The following is a 23,244-nucleotide window of genomic DNA, read 5'->3' as shown; positions in this document are numbered from 1 at the left end:
TCTTCATAGGTGTGGTCGACTCAGGATTTGTTTGGTAAATTGATATACATGTATTTATAAACACAGTTTGGGTGGGTTATGGTATGGGGAGTTTGTAGGGGCGGCTGATGTAGTACCTACCTTTATGGTCATATATTGTAGAAGCCTATGCCCATGCGGGCGCAGTGACTTGGAAGATGTGACAATGTCACGCTCCTTGCATGCTCGGCTAGGTGGAAGCCATAATGGAAGGCCGAGATGTAAGGAACATGATCATTGACTGTGTCCATTTTCCTTGTCACATGGTCCACATGTCAGGTATATAAGCCTACCCTGGGTAGGGAATCGTCAGTTGTTGCTCTCAAGTACATTGTATCTGGTAAGGTTTAGTCAACTCCAACATCGTGCATCAAGACCATTTATTTTTATCCCCTGCCACGAAGTGGAAGGGGGATATAGGAATGGTTGCTGTCTGTCCGTCCTTCCGTCCTTCCGTCCTTCCGTCCGGCCGTCACATTTTGCTTCCAGAGCAGATCTTGAAAACTGTACCATATTTCTTCACCAAACTTGGCACATAGATAGCTCTAGTGGTGAACTGGTGCCTTTTGATAGTTTGGGATTTAAAAAAAGTTATTTTTCGAGTTTCCATGGCAACGACTTTGATTTAGACTGAAAATGGCAGTAGTCCTCGTTTCCGGAGCAGATCTTGAAAACCGTACCATATTTCTTCACCAAACATGGTACACAGATAGATCTAGTGGTAAACAGGTGCCTTTTGATATTTTGGGATTTTAAAAAAAATTATTTTTCGAGTTTCCATGGCAACGACTTTGATTTAGACTAAAAATGGCAGTAGTCCTCGTTTCCGGAGCAGATCTTGAAAACCGCACCATATTTCTTCACCATACTTGGCACATAGATAGATCTAGTGGTGAACTGGTGCCTTTTGATAGTTTGGGATTTTAAAAAAAGTTATTTTTCGAGTTTCCATGGCAACGACTTTGATTTAGACTGAAAATGGCAGTAGTCCTCGTTCCCAGAGCAGATCTTGAAATCTGTACCATATTTCTTCACCATACTTGGCACATAGATAGGTCTAGTGGTGAACTGGTGCCTTTTGATATTTTGGGATTTTTTTTAAAACTTATTTTTCGAGTTTCCATGGCAACGACTTTGATTTAGACTGAAAATGGCAGTAGTCCTCGTTTCCGGAGCAGATCTTGAAAAACATAGTATTTTTCTTTACAAAAAGGCCCAGTGAACATAGTTCTCAGGAGCTAATGCATTGCTCGCACCCAACATGTCATATTGGCGGGGGATGTGAGTATTTCATGCTTGTTTCTTCTATTTTTTTGTTGGGATAAATGTAATGTTGGATGAGTAGTTATAAAACTGCTGCAGTAAACATCTAACCTTTGCCATAAATCTATATTGTTCTGCTGTCATTGGGTGCCAATTACAAAGGCATTTAGAAGTTGGGTGTTAACATGACAAGGAGTATTATTATGGATATCAACTTCTTTGTTATACATATAAATTTGTAGCAAAAACAGAATAATAAATCTCATACTAATATTTTTACATGCACACAAGTTACATATTGTAACATATATCACTTTCACAATGTACATTGTGAAACCTGACTGGTAAATTTCATGTTGAGACCGCCATTGATTTATTCTGTTGTGTTGTTATGCTAGTGGGTGTGAGGATGGAGGTGTCTATCTGTGGGAAATCCCCCAGCCGTCCAACGTGGAGGTCCACATCTCGCCCTTCGCTGTAAAACATCACACAACAGACAGACATGAGGTATTGGATGCTTTGATGTTGTATCTTTACTTGGGTTCGTTTCATATGAACTTCGTGTGTTACCTATACCTGAAGACCTGGCGCAGTAGCTAATGTCATAAAACTACTTTGGAACAATAAACTTATTTTAATGTTTGTTTGTTGTTTAAAGCCGCACTCAACAATATTCCAGCTATATGATGGCGGTCTGTAAGTAATCAAGTCTGGACCAGACAATCCAGCGATTGACAACATGAGCATCGATCCACGCAATTGGGATACGATGACATGCATCAACCAAGTCAGCGAGCATGACCACCCGATCCCATTAGTTGCCTTTTACAGCAAGCTTGGGTTGCTGAAGACCTATTCTACCCTGGATCTTCACGGGCCACTAATTTTAATGATAGGACATGTTTTTGGTGTACACATTCATACAATATTCAGCTGACATCAGTTTCTTTTGTTTCAATCTGTCCTTCTTGTTACCGATAAGTAGAAGAGACAAGCATCAAGAGTTTGTGTGTTTGTGTTGTGGTACATTTGTGTTACTATATTATGATACTGTTGATTTTTCACAACCCAGTTATAATAGCCAAACCAACACAACCTGTTACCTCACAACCAGAATGATGGCAACCAAAGCTTGGACCATTGGTGCTGGGCCCAAAAGAGTAGCAATTAGCTTCCCATTTTTTGTTCACGAAATAATGTGAATTTCTGATATTCCTGTGTTTCAGTTTTCCTCCAGTTCAAGCGACAGCAGAGAGGAGAGCCAGGACACACAGCCTCATGCCCCCTTGAAGCCCTGCCAGGTGCTGATGGGGCACCTCACTGGGGTCACCGCCATCACTTTCAGCTCCAATGGTCTCATGATAGCCAGTGGTTGTGGCAAGGGATGGGTGAACATTTGGTCTCTTCAGGTAGTTTGCTTTCACGGTAGTAATGTTTCATATACTACAAATGAATATTAGTCAATAGACCACTTGCCTGAACCAATCTACCATGCCAAATGTATGTGTAAAGTCATTAGAGGTTTTGATAGTTTGCCAATGTGTTATTTTGGGGGCAAGTTCAAACAAAAAACACAAAAAGTCAGGTTCCCTGATACTATATTTAACTAACTATGTTCCCTTTTTGTCACATGGATCTGTGTGATTGTTTGATTTGTTTGACTCCGGGTGGGTCCTGAGTAGTACCCGGGTACCCACAGGACTACCCAGACCCGTGGTTAGTTACATGATATATTGTTTATATGACAAACACAATCAAACTCCATGGTTACACTACAAGCTATATGTTCACATTTCTTTATGAGTATGCACTCATTCCTTCTCACTTTTATATGTTTGAGTAAAGATAAAGCTTCTGTCAACTTCATTGTATACCTGATCAGAACATTTTATGCATGTATCTAAGTAGTTTTTGCAAGGGCTCTGGTAAAACAATTCTCAATCAGACATTTTGTACCCAAATCGATACCTACAGCGAGTACCCGGTAAGGGTCAGGTAATACTAGGGTTTGGGTACCTGGCAAATGAATTTGGACTCGTCCCATCCCTAGTTTCCTAATTTGTTTAAGAAATTATCCACTTTGATATTGGACGTTTGTATTGTAGGATGGCTGCTTGCTGCAGACTCAGACAGGAAGTGGTATGGTGAAGAGTATCTCATGGGTTGCTGATCGCAGTCTTGCGGTGTGCTTCAGCAGGTCCAAGGTCAGACACATTCATAGACACTCTATGAGATTCGTAGTAGTCAACAGTTACGGTAATGATTATCAGGTAGCAGTCAATATCACACTGTGATGTACCACTAGGATGTTGTCATGTGTGTATCAGCAGCGGGATTAATCGGTTTATTGCATCTCTTTATCAGGATATAAGTAACATCCACTATACCCCAGAGTTGTTCACGAAGAATCGTGTCGTCGGTGTGGCTCGTCGCGCTCTCAAACTGCGAGGCATCACAGGGTTGCACCAGGCACCATGTTTCCGTGGAATGCTCCAAAGACTACCAAGCATGCTTCAGGAACAGTACCTCCATGAAAAGGTAGTATGCATTGAACTCAAAAACTAATTTGAAAAAGATGTTGCAATTTTTGTATGATTTCACTTCATGAGCTGTTTATGTTCTTTAGATTTGTGATATAGGCCAGTAGTTAATCCCAGTTTGTCACACGAGAAAATGGGGTTCAATTCCTGGATGTGTGTACAGTGTGTGCATCTGTTCTTGTTGTGTCAGTCATGTTACTGCTGCAGTACTGAACTATATTGCCTAGAAGTCGGTATGACGTATGTGTTTCAGCCTGTGATCCTGTCCGGCGACCAGCTCATCCATAGCCTGTACCTCCAGTGTCTTGCCTCCCTCTCTGTCGGGCTGTCCCTCGACAAGGCTCTGTGCTTCTCCCCACAGCCACTACATCACTACACACAGGAAACAGGTAGGAATAACTTGGGAGAAAATAGCTGAATGATCTGGGTCCCAAGACAACTCGACATTTTTGCAAACTTCATGTACATTCATCGTCCATACCACCCTTTGAGGCCAAGATGCACTGTACAATTTAAAATTCCTCATCCCAAAATCACTGACAAGATGGGTTATTTCCTTTGCCGATCCATTTTTGGTCATGGTCATATGTGCCTCACGTTGTGTCCTTTGCTTTGAGAATATGCTTGTTGTTAGTTTGAATCTGAGAAGCTCTCGATAATGGCTTTTGGTCTCCTAAGAAGAGGCAGTATTGTCTTTGGGTTTGAGCAGTGTGCTAGAGGAGATGCTGACGGCTGTTTAAACCTGTCTTGTTTTCAGTAAAGAATTTGTAAGCTAGCGGTTACACCATTCACTGGTCATGCTGAAGACTAAGATTCAATTCCTCACATTGGTACTATATGTGAAGCCAGTTCTTGGGTCCCCTACCATGACATTACTGGGACATTGCTGAAAACAGCTTAAAACGACCATTCACTCAATAATGCATTGATTGAATGTATAATTGATGCAGATGTGTCTTTAATTGTTCTTATATTGGATATTAAAGCCTAATTATTAGGTTAACAATATTCCTGTCTATTTGCCTTGTCCACAAGTTGTGTCTATTGTTTCCTGTTACCAGTGTTCCTAACTTGTGTTCCACAGCCCACAACAACCTTGTGTCAGAATGGCAATGGCTTCTCACGTATTCCACCACCCTCAAAACATCAGCTGCCCTTGCTAGCAGGAAGCCAATCCCGGAAACCTTCAAAATACTTAAAAGAGACACTGAAGACTCATATTGTCTTGGTTATGTGAGTACTGTTTTAATAGTGAAGCCACATTTCATCTACACATTGTCTATCATGGTGTAGCCTCTGTAATGTTCTGGTCACTTGAGATCCTCTGGGTGCAAGAATGTTTCACCAGGGTAATTACCATGTTTTCAGTGTGGGGTTAGTACTTTCCAGGTTATGACAAGTTTATCACAGCTTCAGCAATAACATCTTAGTTACAAAGAAAAACAAAATTTGTAAAGCGCTCTTGAGGCTCATCAAATGTTATTGTGATTAACTCTGTATGATCTGTTGGGCATGCAGGACAACACACAATGGGACCTGAACAAGGATAGTCAAATTATGTCCTGGGTGACCCACCGTCCTGAAGACTGGCAAGTGGGTGGGCGGTGTGAGGTGTTCACCTGGGGAAGTGGACGACATGGACAGATGTGTGAGGCAGGGAGGTCTTGTCTCTCCCCAGCAAAAGTGCCATCATTCTCATGTGCTCAGCAAGTAAGTATTACAAATACACAGTTTCGAAGCTTACCTGCTCTTTGCACTTTAAGGTAGTATTCATTTGTGTCTGATATTTATCCAAACTTTATACTGCTCAGGCTTTTCACTACACATCAATAGGCATATATCAGCATGTGGACATTGATAACATGTTATTCTAAACTGCTTTTTCAGTTAGTGACCGGTGGAGTTCAGCCTCACTCTGAATCTCTTCTCTGATGAAAGTGAATCTTGAATGAAAATTGAATGTTTACAATAGTCAGAGTTGTTTTGTTCTTTACTCCTTAAAGAAACTTTATCTCTTAACAAGTGAGATAATATTCACAAATTAACATGAATTTGTTATTTGCAGATTGTTTGTGGTCAGAACTGCACCTTTGCCATCCAGGCCAATGGGACAGTGCTAGCATGTGGGGAGGGAAGCTACGGCCGCCTGGGACAGGGCAACTCGGATGACACCCACACACTCACCATCATCTCAGCATTGCAAGGTACAACTACATCACTGGTCTCAGTACCTGTTTGGGGTACTCCTCTCTTGAATATAAATGGTTTTGAACATTGTTTTCCCATTCTTGCAGGAAGTACTGGTACCCACATCCCATGTTTCTCATGCTTAACTTGAGTTGATCCCAATAACTATATATTACTAAGTATTGGACAGTCCGAATTGCTGTTAGAACCACTGGGAACATGGTATTTCAGTTTGTCATTAGTGCTGACTTTAGCCTCTTTATCTTTTCTGAAGACTGAGTCCAACAATATTTTTTGGTCAAGTAAACTTGGCCGATGGCAGTGTGTATGTAATGAGTAATATCTAAAGAAAAGAACAGGAGAAAAATTGTTGGGCTAAAAGACACTGTTTTGAAAATGTTTTCGAGTTTGTAAAGAACAGGAGAAAACTTGTTTGGCTGATAGACACTGTTTTGAAAACATATTTGTGTTTGTTTGCTTGTTTATTTCTTATGATGGACATGATAGGCTGTTGAAATCTACATTGAAATACAGCTGACATCACCCAAGTTTTGTGAATTATGTAAATAGGTATTGGTGTGGTATATTTCAGTCTTATATCAGACTGTTTCTCGTTGCAGGGTTTGTGACGATGCTTCTGGCCTCATCAGTTGGGTCTGATGGTCACAGCCTGGCTCTGACAGAGAGTGGGGAAGTGTTCAGTTGGGGTGATGGTGACTATGGTAAACTGGGCCATGGTAACAGTGACCGACAGAAGAGGCCACGACAGATAGAGGCTCTTCAGGCTGAGGAGGTGGTGCAGGTAAAACACAAACACTTTGAAGAAGAAACTTGAATACTGTAGATCATGGAATACAGTATTTAACTAACATTGGACTTGGAATATTTGAGGATGTTTGGTTTTTTTTAGCCTAAAGTGACACTTTTTTGTCTTGATAAATTGTAGTTACTTGTCATGTCAGGTTCGCTGTGCATGGGCAGAATTAATGACATGTAACAAATCTCACAATGAGCAATCTGACTGAGAGCTAGACGTAGTGCTTCACACTGTCAAGTGTCCAGTTTGTCTACACAAGTTCATCAATTAGTTAAGACAGTTGACTTCCATCTATGACAGAGTCTTTGGTAGGCCTGTCAAATAATCTTTCAATTACAAGCAAAACAAATCTCGCCCATAAGAAATACGTACAATTTTATGGGTAGCAACTTCTGGTTTGTTGCGAATAGCGACGTTTCAATGTAGATTCTAACACCGTTAACAAGCTGGAGTTAACGATGAAAAGTCATTCATATCACAATGTTCTTATACGTCGTTCAAGGATTGCTCTTATTCAAGTTACAAACTTCATTGGTGACCAGACCTATGTCTTTTAAAATGTCTTATTTTTCCTGCCTTTTAAGTTAGATCATCTGTCAAGCAGTTGAAGTTAAGTTTGTGATAATATTATTCAATCGAACTACTATATCATGGATATTTCCGTCTACAGTCTTGGTGTTATTGTTTGTCTTTAAACTCCAAAGGCTACTTGCATCAATTCATGACACATTATTTTCCAAATTTTTAGTAATCTTCATAACAATGGTTTTGCAATTTGTAATCAACAAAGTGTTCTTTAAGACTTGTAAGCGAATAAAGAAGCTTACTGTTTTTAGTTTGTTTCTGAATGATTGTCATGATGTACATTTCAGTTCTTTTTGCAAAGATATACACATTGACATGCTTTTGAAATAGGTTTACTGTTACTGTTAAATCTTGGGGTGTTTGACCCATGAAGATCCGGGTAGAGAATAAGTCTTCATCAACCCATGCTTGCCGTAAGAGGTTACTGTGCCTTACGTAAGAGGCGACTAACAGAATCGGGTGGTCAGGCTCACTGACTTGGTTGATGCATGTCATCGTTTCACATTTGCGTAGATCGATGCTAATGATGTAAATCACTGAAATGTATGGTCCAGGCTCGATTATTTACAGACCGCCATCATATAGCTGGAATATTGCTGAGTGTGGGGTTAAACAACAAACAAACCAAAAACTTGGTGTGCTTGATGATCAAAGGGAAATGTACCTGACAAAAACATGACATTTTGGGACCTTGACAACATTCAGTAAATATCACATGTTAGGTCACATGTGCAATATGCAAATGCTTACCGGTACTTCCGGCTCTCTACTCACGGATGTTGATTGTTTTACCGTGTCAGGTGGTTTGACAATCTGCATCGAGGCGAGGGTCATTTCAACTTTATTTGCAGAAATTATTAAACTTTATTCAAGGAAAAGAGATACAATTCATGTTTATGTATGGAAATAGTTATTGGAACAGTTATTTAGGACGAAATGCGAAGTTTTATTGTCAAATGCTGGGCTGGCTATCGGACGCCGGTTGACATCGTCAGTGGAAAAAAATGTGAGATCTTCGACTCCGTGTATAAGACGACCCCCCTTCTTAGCCCCCTCATTTTAGGTACGAAAAACTCGCCTTATACACAGCGATATACGGTAAGTACAAATTGTATACACCTTGAATGTGAAAGTATTCGATGTGCTAAATGTTGACAAGATGATTGTGATATTTAACAGAAAGTAATGAGCAGTAAATGTTTCACTTTTTCAGATAGCCTGTGGGTTTAAGCACAGTGCAGTAGTAACTGCAGATGGCAAGCTGTTCACATTTGGTAATGGTGATTACGGGAGACTCGGACATGGATCTACGTCAAACAAGAAACTCCCAGAGAGGGTCATAGCTTTAGAGGGACACCACATTGGCTTCGTGAGTTGGCATTTTGAAGCAAGAAAATGTAATCAATGCTACTGCATTGAGTCAAGTCTGTTGCAGCGAGTGAAAAAGAGTCAGTTTACAGGTTTATTAAGCACCAAGGGTGGAAATTCTAATCTAGCTACAGTGGTCCCTCGCTACAACGCTACCAATGGGGTCAAAATAATTGGTGGGCGTTTTAGACGATGAGCCGTTTAACCGAGGCGCAGGCGGGGAGCGCGCTCGGCCAATCTCACGATCTTCGCCTTGTCTCGCACATTGCAATGATACAAGTTGTTTACCGTTCATAGTGTAAAAATATATATCCATTATGTTTTCGCCGTTTGTTATTATTTACAAGCCTTAACTGTCACATTCAATGTGTATGTAGTCTACTTACATGAAAATATCGATCGATAATGGTAGTAACAGAGGCTATGAGGCTTCCAAGTTTGAAGCCATGAAGTAACTAAAATACTTTGAAAAAGCAGTGTTCGGCCCAACTTACCCACCCACATAGTCTTTTGCTGTAGTATGCTAATGCTGTCCAACATTTCTGTTTATTCTGGTGCAGGTTGCTTGTGGGCTGAATCACACTCTGTGTGTGTCTGTGGACGGAATGTCAGTGTGGTCCTTCGGTGATGGAGATTATGGCAAACTGGGTCTAGGCAACACACTGTCCAAGTCTCTCCCCACCAAGATAGAAGCACTGGACAGTGTCAACGTGAAGAAAGTGGCTTGTGGAGCACAGTTCTCCATGGCTCTCACCAAGAATGGATCAGTCTTCACCTGGGGCCAAGGTGCAATATTCATCTGTTATGTATTATGGAATGTTTATTGGATTATAGAATGTCTGGATTAATCCTACTTAACCTGCTTGCTCTTTAATGATGAAAAATTACCTCCTTGGGTGAAATATGTGTGTTATTAATCAAATTTGTTTAATGGGTGGATCCCGTATAACAACAAGGCATTATTCTGTCCCAACACTGCACACATCAACCTCATGGTCAGTAGAAAGGGGATGCACTGGTGTTCATGGGACATTTTCAAGTTAGACCTGGTCATTTTCACAGAAACAAATGAAAAACAATCAATAAGCCATTTATTCCAATATTCAAACTGAGAGGGTATGTCATCTAATGACTAATGTTTATTAGAGCCAGTGGTGTCAGCTATAAGGAATCCATATCTAGTCCCTGCACAGTGACTATAAGATTGGAGTCTCAAACTACAAACAGCCTCCATGGTTTAGTGGTAGAGCGTCCGGCCGGAGAGCGGAAGGTCCGGGGTTCAACAGTATACTGTGTCCGAGTGGGGTATTCATGTTAAACTGTGGCATGGTATCTCAGTGGACTAGCACTGCTGGCATTGAGGTCATGAATTTTTTGACTGTGTATTGTATTTTTTAACTGTTTACACAGAGAAAGATTTTTTCAGTGGTATCAAATTATGAAAATGCAGTCCAGGACATTGAAATAAATTTCCTCATCCCAGTGGATGCACTCTTCAAATGTTTATGCAAATAGGATGCAGGATTTCGCATCCAGTAAATCCCTGTAACTGTCTGTATGTAACAGATTGATCATTTGCCAACAGATCGATTGATAGGACAGAGTGATGCAAGGTGTAGAAACCACACAATACCTATGTGTGTGAGCGCCTTGTGTGGTCACTTTGTCACGGATATTCAGACTGGCTCTGACCACACCATTGCCCTGACCTCTAAAGGTGAAGTGTGGGTATGGGGGAATAACTCCGATGGACAGCTTGGTCTGGGACACACCAACTCTATCAGAGAACCACAGCAAATATCGGGACTAGCAACCAAGAACATCAGACAAGTGAGTTATCCATTTCCATAAGCATATGAAGGATTAATTTGGAAAACAGGGAACATTCTTAAACATTTAGCATTGCTTATGTATTTATTTATTTATTTATCAGAAGATTTGAGAAAGCATTTGACCTTATACATTTCTGTAGATTTCAGCAGGTCGGACTCACAGTGCGGCATGGACTGCACCACCCCCTCCCAAGCGTATCCCTGGTGCCCCCGCCCCCCTCCAGCTCGGCACACCAGAGTCTGTCCCCCCTCAGTATGGATCCCTGAGAGAGATGTCTATCGAAGCCATCAAGTCTCGTCTTCTGGTGCTACACAGATTCTCAGATCTTGTCTACTCTTCCTGGAAACTCCATAATCTCTGCCCCAGACAGGTAAAAACATGACAGCACTGCTGTTCCTATCTGGTGCTCTTATATTTGATATTCTTCATAACAGATTATTGTGTTGTTTTGTTGATTCAACTAGTTTAGATGTTCCTTTATGATTTACCTTTTGGTACATATCTGAATATGACTTTCATATCTTTCTTTTTTTTTCTTTGAAATATGTATATATATTTCTATATTTCTCAAAGGAATTAAACAGTTTTGATGCTGGTATTTCTGGCATCATGGATGGCCGACTTCGTCCAATCCTGTCGCCTCGTGTGTACACCCTGCCCATGGTGAGATCTATTGGCAAGACGATGTCCCTCGGCAACACATGCAGGCCTCAGATAACAGTGAAGAGACTCTCAACAAGGTATTTCTAAATACACTCTTGACAGTTTTTAATGAAACCAGGGGGCATGGGTAGTGCTGTGCAGAGTTGTGTCCCTTTGGCAAATCAGACACCTATGGTCATGGGTTTCCCATGATTATGTTCCTAGGTTTGTCAGCACAGTACCCATGCTCAGGAGTGTCATGGAAGTGGTAAACGTCTGAGACCTGCATCACTTGGGGCTTTCCTCCCACAGAAAACTGACACGATGTGATGTAATTGGAATACTGTTCAAAGCACATAAAACTCACTCTCTCTAATGATACAGTGATATGATGGCAACATGTGTTATTTGTTTGCTTACTGTGATTCTAAACACCATTCTGCCATCAGGGGGAAGAAGTGCCGTCCCGTGTATGTGCAGATTGCGCAGCAGGTGGTGAAGCTGCGCCCCGAGGAGCTGCGACTGCCAGCTCATGCCTGGAAGGTGAAGCTGATAGGAGAAGGTGCAGATGATGCTGGCGGCGTCTTCGATGATACAATCACAGAAATGTGCATGGTGAGGACATCTGTTGTGTTGTTGCCTTGATCAATGATCTGCAGTAGTCCATACAAATATCACATGATGAAGAAGTCAGGGATGTTAACATTTAGATACAGTCCTTGGAATATGTTTCATGACATGACTGACTGCCATTAACAGTCAGTGTTTGATTATATCATATGCAACTATAAGGTTCATGGATTGGATCTTCACTTGAATAGATTTTGACTGACTGCCATTGATAATCAGAATTACTGATATACGTGATGGTACAAGCCTTGATTTTCTGATTTGTCTATTCATCAGAAAACAGTTCTTTTTGTCCCTGTTATTATGAATTATTAGCCTAAATACATACATGTTATGAGTCAAGGTTACTCATACAATAAAAAGATTTGTTGACAGCTTGATTAAAATAGAGACTTCTTATATATTGCAGCATGTCAGTTTGTTATAGGTCATTTGAATTGTAAGTTGATCCCAGTTTGATCTTTCTCCAATAGGAGTTGGAGTCTGGAGTTGTTCCACTACTGATCCCAACACCAAATGCCAGGAATGAGTCTGGAAACAACAGAGACAGGTAACCAACGTGAAGGGAAACTGGGCTGAGCCAATTAGTGGTGGTTCTAGCTATTTATTTTAAGTTTTTAAACGACACTTTCTTGGTCTGCTCACCCACATTTTATGTGTTCATCATCAATTTATCAGTTGCCCAAAGTTACCCAATGCTGAATGCTATGTCTAGGTTCCTGCTGAACCCTTCCTTGGCATCAGAGGAGAACATGGTCCTGTTCCGGTTCCTGGGTATCCTGTTCGGGGTGGCGGTGAGGACCAAGAAGCCCCTGGACCTCCACCTGGCCCCGTGTGTGTGGAAGCTACTTACTGGCATGCCACTCAAGGTGGAGGACATGGAGGAGGTAGCTACTGTCACTAGCTGTGGGACTCTCCTTACAAATCTCAAGGAAATAGATCTTAGGTTTTGTACTGAAGTGTCAGGGAAGTTGTTACGGGAAATAGGGAAGTACCCACGATGTGGTGTTTAATGTCATTCCCTTACATACCCAGTAATGTTTTCTTGTATGTAGTATTAATTTGTTTAGGGTACATTACTGTAGCATAGCATTCTGTAGCAATACAGTAGCAAATGTTTGACTTTGAGTTTTGTTTAACAACAGGAAAGAAGCAAGTAAATACTGTGTTTCTCTTGTTTGACAGGTGGATCACTTGTATATCCAGAGCCTGCGAGGCATCCAGGATATCCATGAGAATGGTGTCAATGAAACCAACTTCCATGAGGTGAGACAAAGAGTGATCAGCACGACAATATGAAGATCAACTAGATACTGACGCCTGAAAACATGATGGCTATATCATTTGGGGAAATTAGGTTATAAACATGCAGTGTTTTGAAATTTGATGAAGCCTCACTGTAGATTAGATACCTCTTATTGTAGTTTGTAAGCAACTACTTTAGCATGCGGTTTGGAATATATGATCACAGGTGACAAAACTAAATGCGAATTTTTTTTTGTTACTTAAGATTTTGAGTGAAGCAGCACTGCTTGGGTTTTGAGTTGGGTTTCCGATCTGAATTATGGAAAACTCATAATAGCCTTCAAACAATTTATGGCACTGTCTTAACTCCAACAATGTTTTACAATTTATTGTGAAATTTTCAATATTGTAGTAACTGCTACTCTGCATTTTGTAACACATAATTGTACATGTGATTATTTTAATATTCTTACTGAAGATGCCTGAGAAAGAAGTATTTTTTTTATAAATATTAGTTTCCACGGTGATGCAGCCATCATATCATTTGTTTCAATCAGAGGTGGTTATTGTGATTTGATATCTCTGACAGACCAGTCAGAATCTACAAATTCCAAATTCATGGAAGAATGGATCAATAATGACTTGTATAAGTGAGGAAGTATCTTTGATGATATAGCATACAAACAGTATTCGTGATTTTATAAGTAAGATTGTAACAGTAGCACACTAGAGAATGTGCTCCTAAGAAACACATATATGATGGTGTGTTCTTTCTTTTACACAATGATGCTGCCTCTTTCAAAATAAGATGTTATCAAAGATGTTACAGTTACGATAAACTGTTCTTTGACCCAGCGACGAGGAAAATCTAGGTTTCACAACAAGCTTTGTGTTACGCTCTCGCTGAATGGATGAAAATAATTCTCTCCCAGTCCATTAGCTTAATCACTCATGGCAATACCTATTTTTATGCTATACAGCAAGTTGGGGTCTCAGCATCTATAACTCATAAGTTATAGTATAAGTACAAAGAGGTTTTAAGCCAAACTCACTCATTTTTTCATGTATTAATAGCTATTTTGTGTTTGTTCATAGTTCATCCCTATTGACTGCTTTGAGGGTCAGAGTTGTGATCAAAGAATGGTTGCCGTGGTGACTGGAGGCTTCAACATCCCCCTCCACTTCCACAACCGCAAGGAGTATGTGGAGCGTGTTATGCAGCACAGACTCCACGAGATGGACAAACAGGTCAGCACCCTGGGTCAGAGAAAGCAGTGAAAATAGCAAGGTTTTGAATTAGTGAGAGTAAAGATGAGAGAAAATTATGTAACATAATCAGGGATATCATGTGCTAGTTAACACTTAATGATAGGATAGCAGTCTTAAACAATCATGATAAATGGTTGTCAGGCAGTATGACGCTTGAAAAATATGCTACCTATAACTTAGAAGTCATAATTGTAACATTTTGTCTAAAACCAGAAATGAATGAAAAACGTTCTTGCATATATATTTTAGGATGTTGTTTAAATAAAAATTAAAGAATTATTACAGTCTGTGACTTTAACCACTAGTCTGAAGCCTGTGTCTAGTAAAATTCTGTTCAGTCTAGTGTCCATATGATAACACTAGAATGTACAAAATATATGTTTAGAGCCATGTTAAGGATTGTTGACTCAAAATATTTTGGCACAGACTGTTATTATTAGCTTATGTAGGTATGTTTATTGCAATAAATAATTATAATGAAGGTAAAGTAATACCTCACGGATGATACCTGTATAAACTGACAGAGTAAACTGCTTCAGAGTAGCAGGTGTGTTGAATTCTATACTTTGGAACCTATCCAAAATCAAATACATTAAATGAAGGGTTGTTCCACATGTGAGATTTGTTTGTGGAAATGTCATGCCAAGTATGCATGTTGTTAATATTGCACAGGCTGCAGCAATAAGAGAAGGCATGTCATGGATCATCCCAGTCCCACTGATATCTCTACTGACAGCTCAGACACTGGAGCAGTTTGTTTGTGGGACAGCAGAAGTGTCTATTGATGTGCTGCGCAAAGTTGTCAGGTCTGGACTGCAAAACATAATTAATAACATACAAAATTAGAGTTCTCTTCTAAATGTTTTCAAATGTGTTATGTGTAATGTCATGAAAACTAATTCATGCCGATGAAGATGTTATCTTCAGGTGAAATGATTGCTATTATGAAAGCCCAAGCCTAAGAAACCATTTGATGTTCTGTAAGATGTTTCTGGGGCAGTGGGGTGGTCTAGTGGTTTGTGTTCAGTTGTCACGCCGAAGACCCAGGTCCAATTCCCCTCATAGTTACAATATGTGAAGCCTTTTTTAGAAGTAAAATTGGCATAGAACCATTCCTGCTTGCTCGCTCGCTACTCACTTTCTCACTCTGTTCTATTTTGGGTATCAGGTATAGAGGAATAGATGAGTGTCACATTATCATTCGATGGTTCTGGGAAGTTCTTGAGGCCTTCACCAATGAAGAGAGGATCCAGTTTCTCCGCTTTATATCTGGACGCAGTCGTCTTCCAACAAACCCTGCTGATATAACACAGCGCTTCCAGATCATGACCTCGGATAGGGTGAGTGTCTTGCTTACCCTGACGTGATGCGGAGTCATTCGTGTGATATCTCTTGTAACAAAAGATGCTATTTTGTAAGCAATTCATCCATCCATCTATTCTCTGGGTGATGTGTAGACCTTTTGTAAGTATTGACTGAAGACTTGTATATAATATTGTGTTGCTGTTGCAGGGAGTAGACAGCCTGCCCACCTCTCAGACGTGTTTCTTCCAGTTGCGTCTGCCTGTCTACAGTAGCCAGGAGATGTTGGCGGAGAAACTCCGCTATGCCATCAACAACTGCCGCTCCATTGATATGGACAACTACATGTTGGCTCGTAACATTGACACTGGACCTGGGTCTGATGAAGATGTGGCTTGATGCTATTGTCCACATCCAGTTTAGTTTCATGATACATTGGGGCAGTAGGGCAGCCTACTGGTTAAAGTGTTGGCTCGTCAGGCCTAAGGCCCAAGTTCGATTCCCCACATGGGTACAATGTGTGAAGCCCATTTCTGGTGTCCCCTACCGTGATAGAGCTTGAATATTGCTAAAAGTGGTGTAAACCCATTCTCATTCATACAGATTGTGGTCCTTTAATATCAAGACTAGAGTATCTTGCTCCGCCATTTTGCAAGTTAATCCCTCTAGATCAAACTTGCAATATTATATTATGAATACTGTTATTTAGATCTGATCAGAGTACATCATGAAACCCAGCTATAGTCAAAGATTCAGTTATAGTGATGTCTTGTTGATTCCATCACTAAAATGATATACACTTTTATTGGAAACTTCAGAATGAACCTGAAGCAATAAATGTTCTAATGATTCTAAGATTGTATGAAGATGTTTACCAGTATTAGTTATGTGTTTTCGTCGAGACTGACAATTATGTGCAATATTCATTTCATCTGGCTGTTACTTGGCAGTCAGTTTGAAATCACTGCCAGATTATATGTTCAGTCTGATGTTGACTCCAATTAGAAGACTTTTGAGAATAAATGATTGTAATCTCATGCAGCAACAAGATATTTTGTGATTGAATTTAAAATGTGTATGTGTGGAAATCCAAAAAATCAGCTAAACAATTCTCATTATTCAAAAAATTATATTTGAATGTTTTTAAAGAGTATAGTTTCCTTTTGGAACGTGGAAACCTTTCAAAGTCCAATTTTGGAAAGTAAAGTGAGGATGATAACTTTGACAAATATCCAAGCAACATACAACTACCACCAGAGGAACAGGAAATATTTGTTTCAGTATTTACTATTATAAAACTAATATGCTGTGGAATTGTAGATGGTTGAATGATCTCATAAAAATGAAATTCAGTCACCTATGAATATAGTTTAAACAAAATGTCACACACAGTTATGCCATGGACATAAATATGTCTTAATAAACCTAAAGAAAGGCGAGATCTGTGCATCTTGCTGATGAAGATTGTACAGGATAGAGCGTCAGATGTATGTTAAATGCCAACAAACCATTTTGATCTGTTAAGCTATCATACCAGGTAATTCAGTATTTTTTCATCAAAATCATTCTAGCTTGGGTGATTTTTCTATAAACGTACATAAATGTATTGAAATTGTTTCATGTTGTTGTTACTGTCAACTAAATCTGTATGTGTGTGTGTCTTCATGAATACTCTGAATGGTATGAAATAGTCATATTTGCATATGCATTTTGCCATAATGCTCCTTCATTCATAGAAACAGATCTTGCTCTGCTCTTGTGTTATAAAATTCCTGAAAAATTCACTGGATTTAGGGCATTGAAATACTTTTGACAAGAGTTATGGTCCTTCTCTTATGGTACTCATTCAGTGTTCACACTTGTAGGATGAGTAGATGTCATTATCATACCTCCATGTCAGAATGATGAGATCTGATTGGTTCATGTGATCTTGATAAAATACTCTGTATACCGCCTTGCAGGGAAATAACTTTCTCAGCTGGAGAATAAGTCCCTTATACCCCGCCACGAGCAAATCGGGTTGCACATGAATTTCTGAGAGGCAGAATAAATCCCTTATACTCTACTTCAAAGCAAAAAGTCACACACTTTTTCCTACTGAGTCAATTCAAGTCACATGACATAGCACAAGTTAACCTCAGCACAGTCGAACAGTTGTTTTCTATCAGTTCGAATTCGTGTTCATTCATTTATAATGTCATATTAAAACACGTTGGTAAGATAAATTTGTGTAGTCGGATCACTAAGGGTAAACGGGGTTTCATGCGTCCCTCGTTAGGTTTAATACCACTTTCCTCCATCCCAGTATAAAACCTAACGAGGAACACATAAAACTACATGTACCCCAAGTAATCCTACTAAAACTTATATTATGTGGTATTTTTATCTGTATAGGATTTGAAATATCTGTATGTTTGTTTTAAGTTAAAGCTTGTCTAAAGAACAGACACCTGCATCCCTGTTCAATAATGCGATCAGTCACTGGTTTTAATGGCCCATACTTAGTAACTGATTGAACACATAACAGGACGAAACATTCACTCCTCCATTTCCTGTTTTAGTTTGTCTTATTCCCAGAAAGTGACCATATAGAGAGTGACCAATTTTCACAAGTCACTTCCCAATCTAGACAAGGGCAGGGCTACAGTTACCGGAGACAATATCTCCTTCAACCATCCATGGACCCGGTAGTAGACCTTATAAAAGTATTAATAGCTGATTGAGTGTCAGTAGGATATAAGTCAAAACTATTGTCTGAAAACTGTTGTGTTTTATTTCCTTGGTTACCTTTCCCTATGTCCCTTGAACATCTGCTTTGGAAGGTTATTTTTATTATAGAATTTGTTTTTGTCATGAGTCAGTAGGATAAAAAGGAGCTATCTTTTTTTTTTCAAATTTGTGAAATATCTTGCTGACAGTTCCATGAATGAAATAATAATAACAAAACAGCATGCAGACACTCTTTATTTAGGGCACTTCACTGATGAATTGAAATTGGAAAAAAGCTATTGAGATATAAACATGTTTGTGTCTAATAGGGATAAGGTTCCTTTCCAAACCCTTTGGTGCAGTGTAGGCTTCACAATTTACATGCTTTCATAATAGCGTTCCTTTTTTTGGATAAAAATATTTTGTATTTAACACAGCAAAAATTATACATCAAATGTATAACACAGTCACAAAAGAAAACTCAATGTAATGGTAGTCACAGATGAACAGATAATATATTTGTATCTCACCTCCACAAATAAATACACAAATTTAGCTATTGAGGAATTATGAGAGACTATTTGTCAGTAAAAACATACGCGTAGGATGTTCTGTTGTGAGTTCCTTTTTACTGAGGTTGACAACAGTCTTTGGGTGGTGCTGTTTGATGTTAAGGTGACTTGTGGGATGGGGCTTGTTGGTGAGGAGGTGTTGGAACTTGATGATGTGGTTGGCCTTAGTCTTCGTGTGCAGTTTGTTGTTGACCTGTGTCTTGGCAGTTCGAAGTGAGAAGGTGTCAGGTTGGAGTGTGGTGTTGAGCTGGATGATATGGTCTTTGAGGGAGATGGCCTTGATTTTGCGATGATGGCAGATTTGTTGAGTGATGAGGTGTTGGGAGGAGGTGTGAAGGATGGTTCTGGCACTCATGTATGCGAATGTTGTAACTGTTAATCCTCCACCTACTACATATATTCGGTACCATGCTCCTCATTCAGTCTTGCTTGACAACAGTATAAGGATCTATACCGAAACATCGCCTTTACAGTAATTAAAGAAGTTGTTATCCATAACTTGTGTCTACTTCGTCATCCATCTACTTCTAAGTAGTGCCTATCAAACAATTCATTACCAATGTTATCTAAAAGTTCATTACATTTGTTAAATTGACAAGTTCTTTCATCTTTAGATAAAGAGTAGTTAAATAAAACATGGCACTCAGTAAAATTGTTACAATGGAAACACATTCTATCCCAAAGAGGGCTTCCATGTAGTGTCTGCTCAGAATCAAATATCACCATGCAAATAATTAGCTCTGAGTGGCTATTTACAATATGGAAGAGTGTTGTAGAGAGAACAATGAGAAGCTTTAGTGTCTGCAGTCCAGAACTTCATCAAAATCAATATTTGTCTCAATGCTACCAAAAATCAGTTGGTCTTCTTCCCAGTCTAGCTCCCATGCATACTTCAAGTAATACACAGCATTTGAATATCCTATTTGTACATTAGCTCTACAATAATTTATGGTGCCCAGTTTTTGGAGTGAGTGAGTGTACCATTGTTGTGACTCGTGATACTTGTTTTCCTTGCATTGTGCCAAGCATTTGGCTGTGATGATCCACCAACTGAGACCTGTACTGCTAGCTAGTATTACTGGGAGACCCATTTCTCCATGAAAGGGTATTCTGTTCAGTGAATTTTGTATTGTGTAATTCTACATCTATTTGAAATAGTTAGTCAAACATTGACCATGTCTATTGGAAACACTAGGTCTGGTAAAATAAAAAACCATGAGAATATTTGTCATGATGTTTCAACAATAACATATGATATGGAAGTGTCTTGTCATTCAAAAAAAAATACACATTTTTTGTTTGGGATTTTATATTCCTTGTCATGGATATTCAGTGTGATGTATATTTTATGTGTAATCAACTCTTTTATTTATTATCTAATTTATTATTGATGTTTTGGAATAGCTTCTAGTGTCAATTGACGTATCATGATTATTAGGTACATAACACAGCTTTCATTGTGCATGGGTGATATTGAAACAAATGATAGCTTAGTTTTATTGTCTATTTACTAAGTTAATCAAAGTTTGTATCATAATAAGTGTTCAGCTTTGATATTGTAAATATCGGGTTTCATACATGATAGATGTTGAGTAATGAAAGTTGTCTAGATATCTTTGTTTTATTAGCTGCATATACATTGTCTATATTACTCTTACAGTACTACATACATCTTTCAGGGAAAATGAAATAAATATCACTTTGACCTGGTATAAATATCACTTTGACCTGGTATAAATATCACTTTGACCTGGTATGAATATCACTTAAACCTGGTATAAATATCACTTTGACCTGGTATGAATATCACCTTGACCTGGTATAAATATCACTTAAACCTGGTATAAATATCACTTTGACCTGGTATAAATATCACTTTGACCTGGTATAAATATCAATTTGATTCGGTACCTGAAGATGAATACCATTGTATGTATTTGTAATGCCTTTTTACAACAAGTTCACATTGGTAATATGGTAAGTTTACTTCAGACCATCTTTACTGAATATGTAGGTGAATGAGGCTAAAACTTTTCATGATTGATCCCACCAGTACTTTTACAGGTGTGTTCAATGTGTGAGCTGGCTGATTGTGTGTTACTGTACCCATGTTTGTGGATTGTTGCTATTTACCACTTACTTGCCTGGCCATTGCCTAATTATTTAGACCCGTGACGATCCCGGGTAGAATAGGTCTTCAGCAACCCATGTTTGCCATAAAAGGCGACTATGTTTGACGTAAGAGGCGACTAACAGGATCGGGTGTTCAGGCTCGCTGACTTGTTTGATGCATGTCATCGTATCCCAATTGCGTGGATCGATGCTCATGATGTCAATCACTGGATTGTCTGGTCCAGACTCTATTATTTACAGACCGCCGTCATATAGCTGGAATATTGCTGAGTGCGGCATTAAACAACAAACAATCAAACAAAACAAAAATTATTTACAGTCTGCCATGATAGAGCTTGAATATTGCTGACAGTGGCCTATAGTAATATTCTCTCTCTCTCAGGGTTGTAGAAATTATCCTCATGGCAAACATTTTGCAATAGCTCTATATTGCAACATATCAGCCTTTCATTGTAACATGTGTTTAGTATGTAGGGGAGATGCAGAACCAGTGATTCTTATTTTGACAAAGTGTGATCTTTGGTGACATCTTTGGCATTTTGAAATGACTAAGGTGAAATCACTGAAAGTCTGTGTTGTGAGATCTCCAGCTTTAAGTGATACAGATGAGCAAGACTCCTTTTATCCAAGTGATATCTGTCCTCTGCTTTTACAACAGGATTACATTGAGTGTTGGTGACCGCATGGATCCATGCTATTGCTTCCATGCAGATGTGCTTTATTATGTGCTGGAAACATTGTAAATATATGATAAATTCCTTTCACAATTTCTCATTTTTTGTTCTTGTTTTTTCTGTGATGTCAACAACATAATCCCAGAAATCTGCACGTAAAAGAATATAGTGTAAAAAGCAACAAACAACCAACAAATGGTATACCATCAATAATTATTGTATTACAAAATTAACTAGGTTTACGAATTACTACACAGCCATTACAATGGCAGTACACAATTGAGTGGTAGCACAATATTCAATGGCAGAATAAAAAGGTGAGAGCAGTATTAATGACAATGACAAGAATAACAATCACCTTGCCTCAACAGTGGTCAAGCTTCCGAGATAGGCCTAGGTTAGGAATCCAAAGTGATCTTCAGACAGAAGCTGGTCTTGATGTTATATCAGATGAAATGTGAGGTGAGACAGGGACTCATCCAGCTTCCAGTACTTTCTACACAGTGCTTGACCAGTCCAGTGTCACTGGAACATCACAAAATATTCCAAGTTTCTGTAATGCTTGACATCCATCCATGCTATTCCAGACTATTACAGATAAATCAAGCATCAAAATATAATAGCTTCCTCATCCCTGCTTACATAAAATAGTACCTACTACTTCATTCCTGACAACTAATCATTATCCAAATACTATGCAATGAACTTATACAGAATCTCAAAAGAAACAATGTAATAGTTACAATCATTGTTTAACAATACACTACCATATAACGTTACAGTGAATGCTGTTCTGAATTTCTAGATTATTTGTTTGTTTCTTCATAGCAGACACAAAAGGACAATGGAAATTCTTTATCATATGTATGTGCCCTATTGTTTCATCACAGTTTACGTTTGGGTCAGAGGTTCAAATCCAATATTAACAACTCATTCAAAGCCCTTGTAAAGAAAGTGTCACTTCATCTCTGTCAGTATATGTTATATAACTCTCTTGGCATTCTGTGTGATGACATATCATGCCACATTCTACTCAGCAGTATGTCATATCAGAAGTAAACAAGTATTGGGTTATATTGCATTGTAACGTTGGTGTACAAACACACCTCTAATAATGTATTAACCAATGATGCATTGACGACTTTATAACAATAATTACACTATTCTTCACATTAATAGCAGATGTTGCAAATGATGGAATCTAAATATCTCTCGGAGTTGGTCCATTCAGTGTTAGATCACCCCAGCAGTAGGACCTACAAATAAAACAAAGACATAACACCTTCGATATCTGACTTGTGATTTCAGGTATTTTGGCTATTAGTATATATTCTTTCTCAGGCCAGAGTAAGTTTAATTCTTTTTTTGGGGACAGATTTGCTTCGTCAATATGAGAAGAAGAAGAATGAACAGAATTTAAATAATCAAGGTTCATATAAGGTTTACTTCATTAATTA

The 23,244-nt window shown here is 38.9% G+C and overlaps 1 protein-coding gene across 1 annotated transcript in view; it reads left to right on the top strand.

Annotated features, from left to right (window-relative positions):
- The window catches only part of LOC139457843 (probable E3 ubiquitin-protein ligase HERC1), a 63,163-nt gene extending 46,621 nt beyond the window's left edge, over positions 1 to 16,542 (top strand). Inside the window, exons 57-78 of the mRNA XM_071239194.1 lie at positions 1,680 to 1,788; positions 2,508 to 2,690; positions 3,387 to 3,485; positions 3,646 to 3,819; positions 4,075 to 4,210; positions 4,906 to 5,054; positions 5,340 to 5,531; positions 5,887 to 6,025; positions 6,629 to 6,810; positions 8,624 to 8,779; positions 9,339 to 9,564; positions 10,364 to 10,608; positions 10,751 to 10,981; positions 11,185 to 11,351; positions 11,703 to 11,868; positions 12,357 to 12,433; positions 12,599 to 12,770; positions 13,069 to 13,149; positions 14,224 to 14,376; positions 15,070 to 15,203; positions 15,566 to 15,737; positions 15,910 to 16,542. Coding sequence (XP_071095295.1) covers positions 1,680 to 1,788; positions 2,508 to 2,690; positions 3,387 to 3,485; positions 3,646 to 3,819; positions 4,075 to 4,210; positions 4,906 to 5,054; positions 5,340 to 5,531; positions 5,887 to 6,025; positions 6,629 to 6,810; positions 8,624 to 8,779; positions 9,339 to 9,564; positions 10,364 to 10,608; positions 10,751 to 10,981; positions 11,185 to 11,351; positions 11,703 to 11,868; positions 12,357 to 12,433; positions 12,599 to 12,770; positions 13,069 to 13,149; positions 14,224 to 14,376; positions 15,070 to 15,203; positions 15,566 to 15,737; positions 15,910 to 16,098 — 3,532 coding nt within the window. The 3' untranslated portion in view covers positions 16,099 to 16,542. The remainder of the gene's footprint in view (positions 1 to 1,679; positions 1,789 to 2,507; positions 2,691 to 3,386; positions 3,486 to 3,645; positions 3,820 to 4,074; positions 4,211 to 4,905; positions 5,055 to 5,339; positions 5,532 to 5,886; positions 6,026 to 6,628; positions 6,811 to 8,623; positions 8,780 to 9,338; positions 9,565 to 10,363; positions 10,609 to 10,750; positions 10,982 to 11,184; positions 11,352 to 11,702; positions 11,869 to 12,356; positions 12,434 to 12,598; positions 12,771 to 13,068; positions 13,150 to 14,223; positions 14,377 to 15,069; positions 15,204 to 15,565; positions 15,738 to 15,909) is intronic.
- Positions 16,543 to 23,244: the final 6,702 nt, after the last annotated feature.

Source organism: Haliotis cracherodii, unplaced genomic scaffold (genome assembly GCF_022045235.1).
Source record: "Haliotis cracherodii isolate W230 unplaced genomic scaffold, xgHalCrac1.p SCAF_1, whole genome shotgun sequence".
NCBI lineage: Eukaryota > Metazoa > Mollusca > Gastropoda > Lepetellida > Haliotidae > Haliotis > Haliotis cracherodii.
The sequence above is the reverse complement of the archived record's forward strand: the minus strand, read 5'-3'. Positions and strand labels throughout refer to the sequence as shown.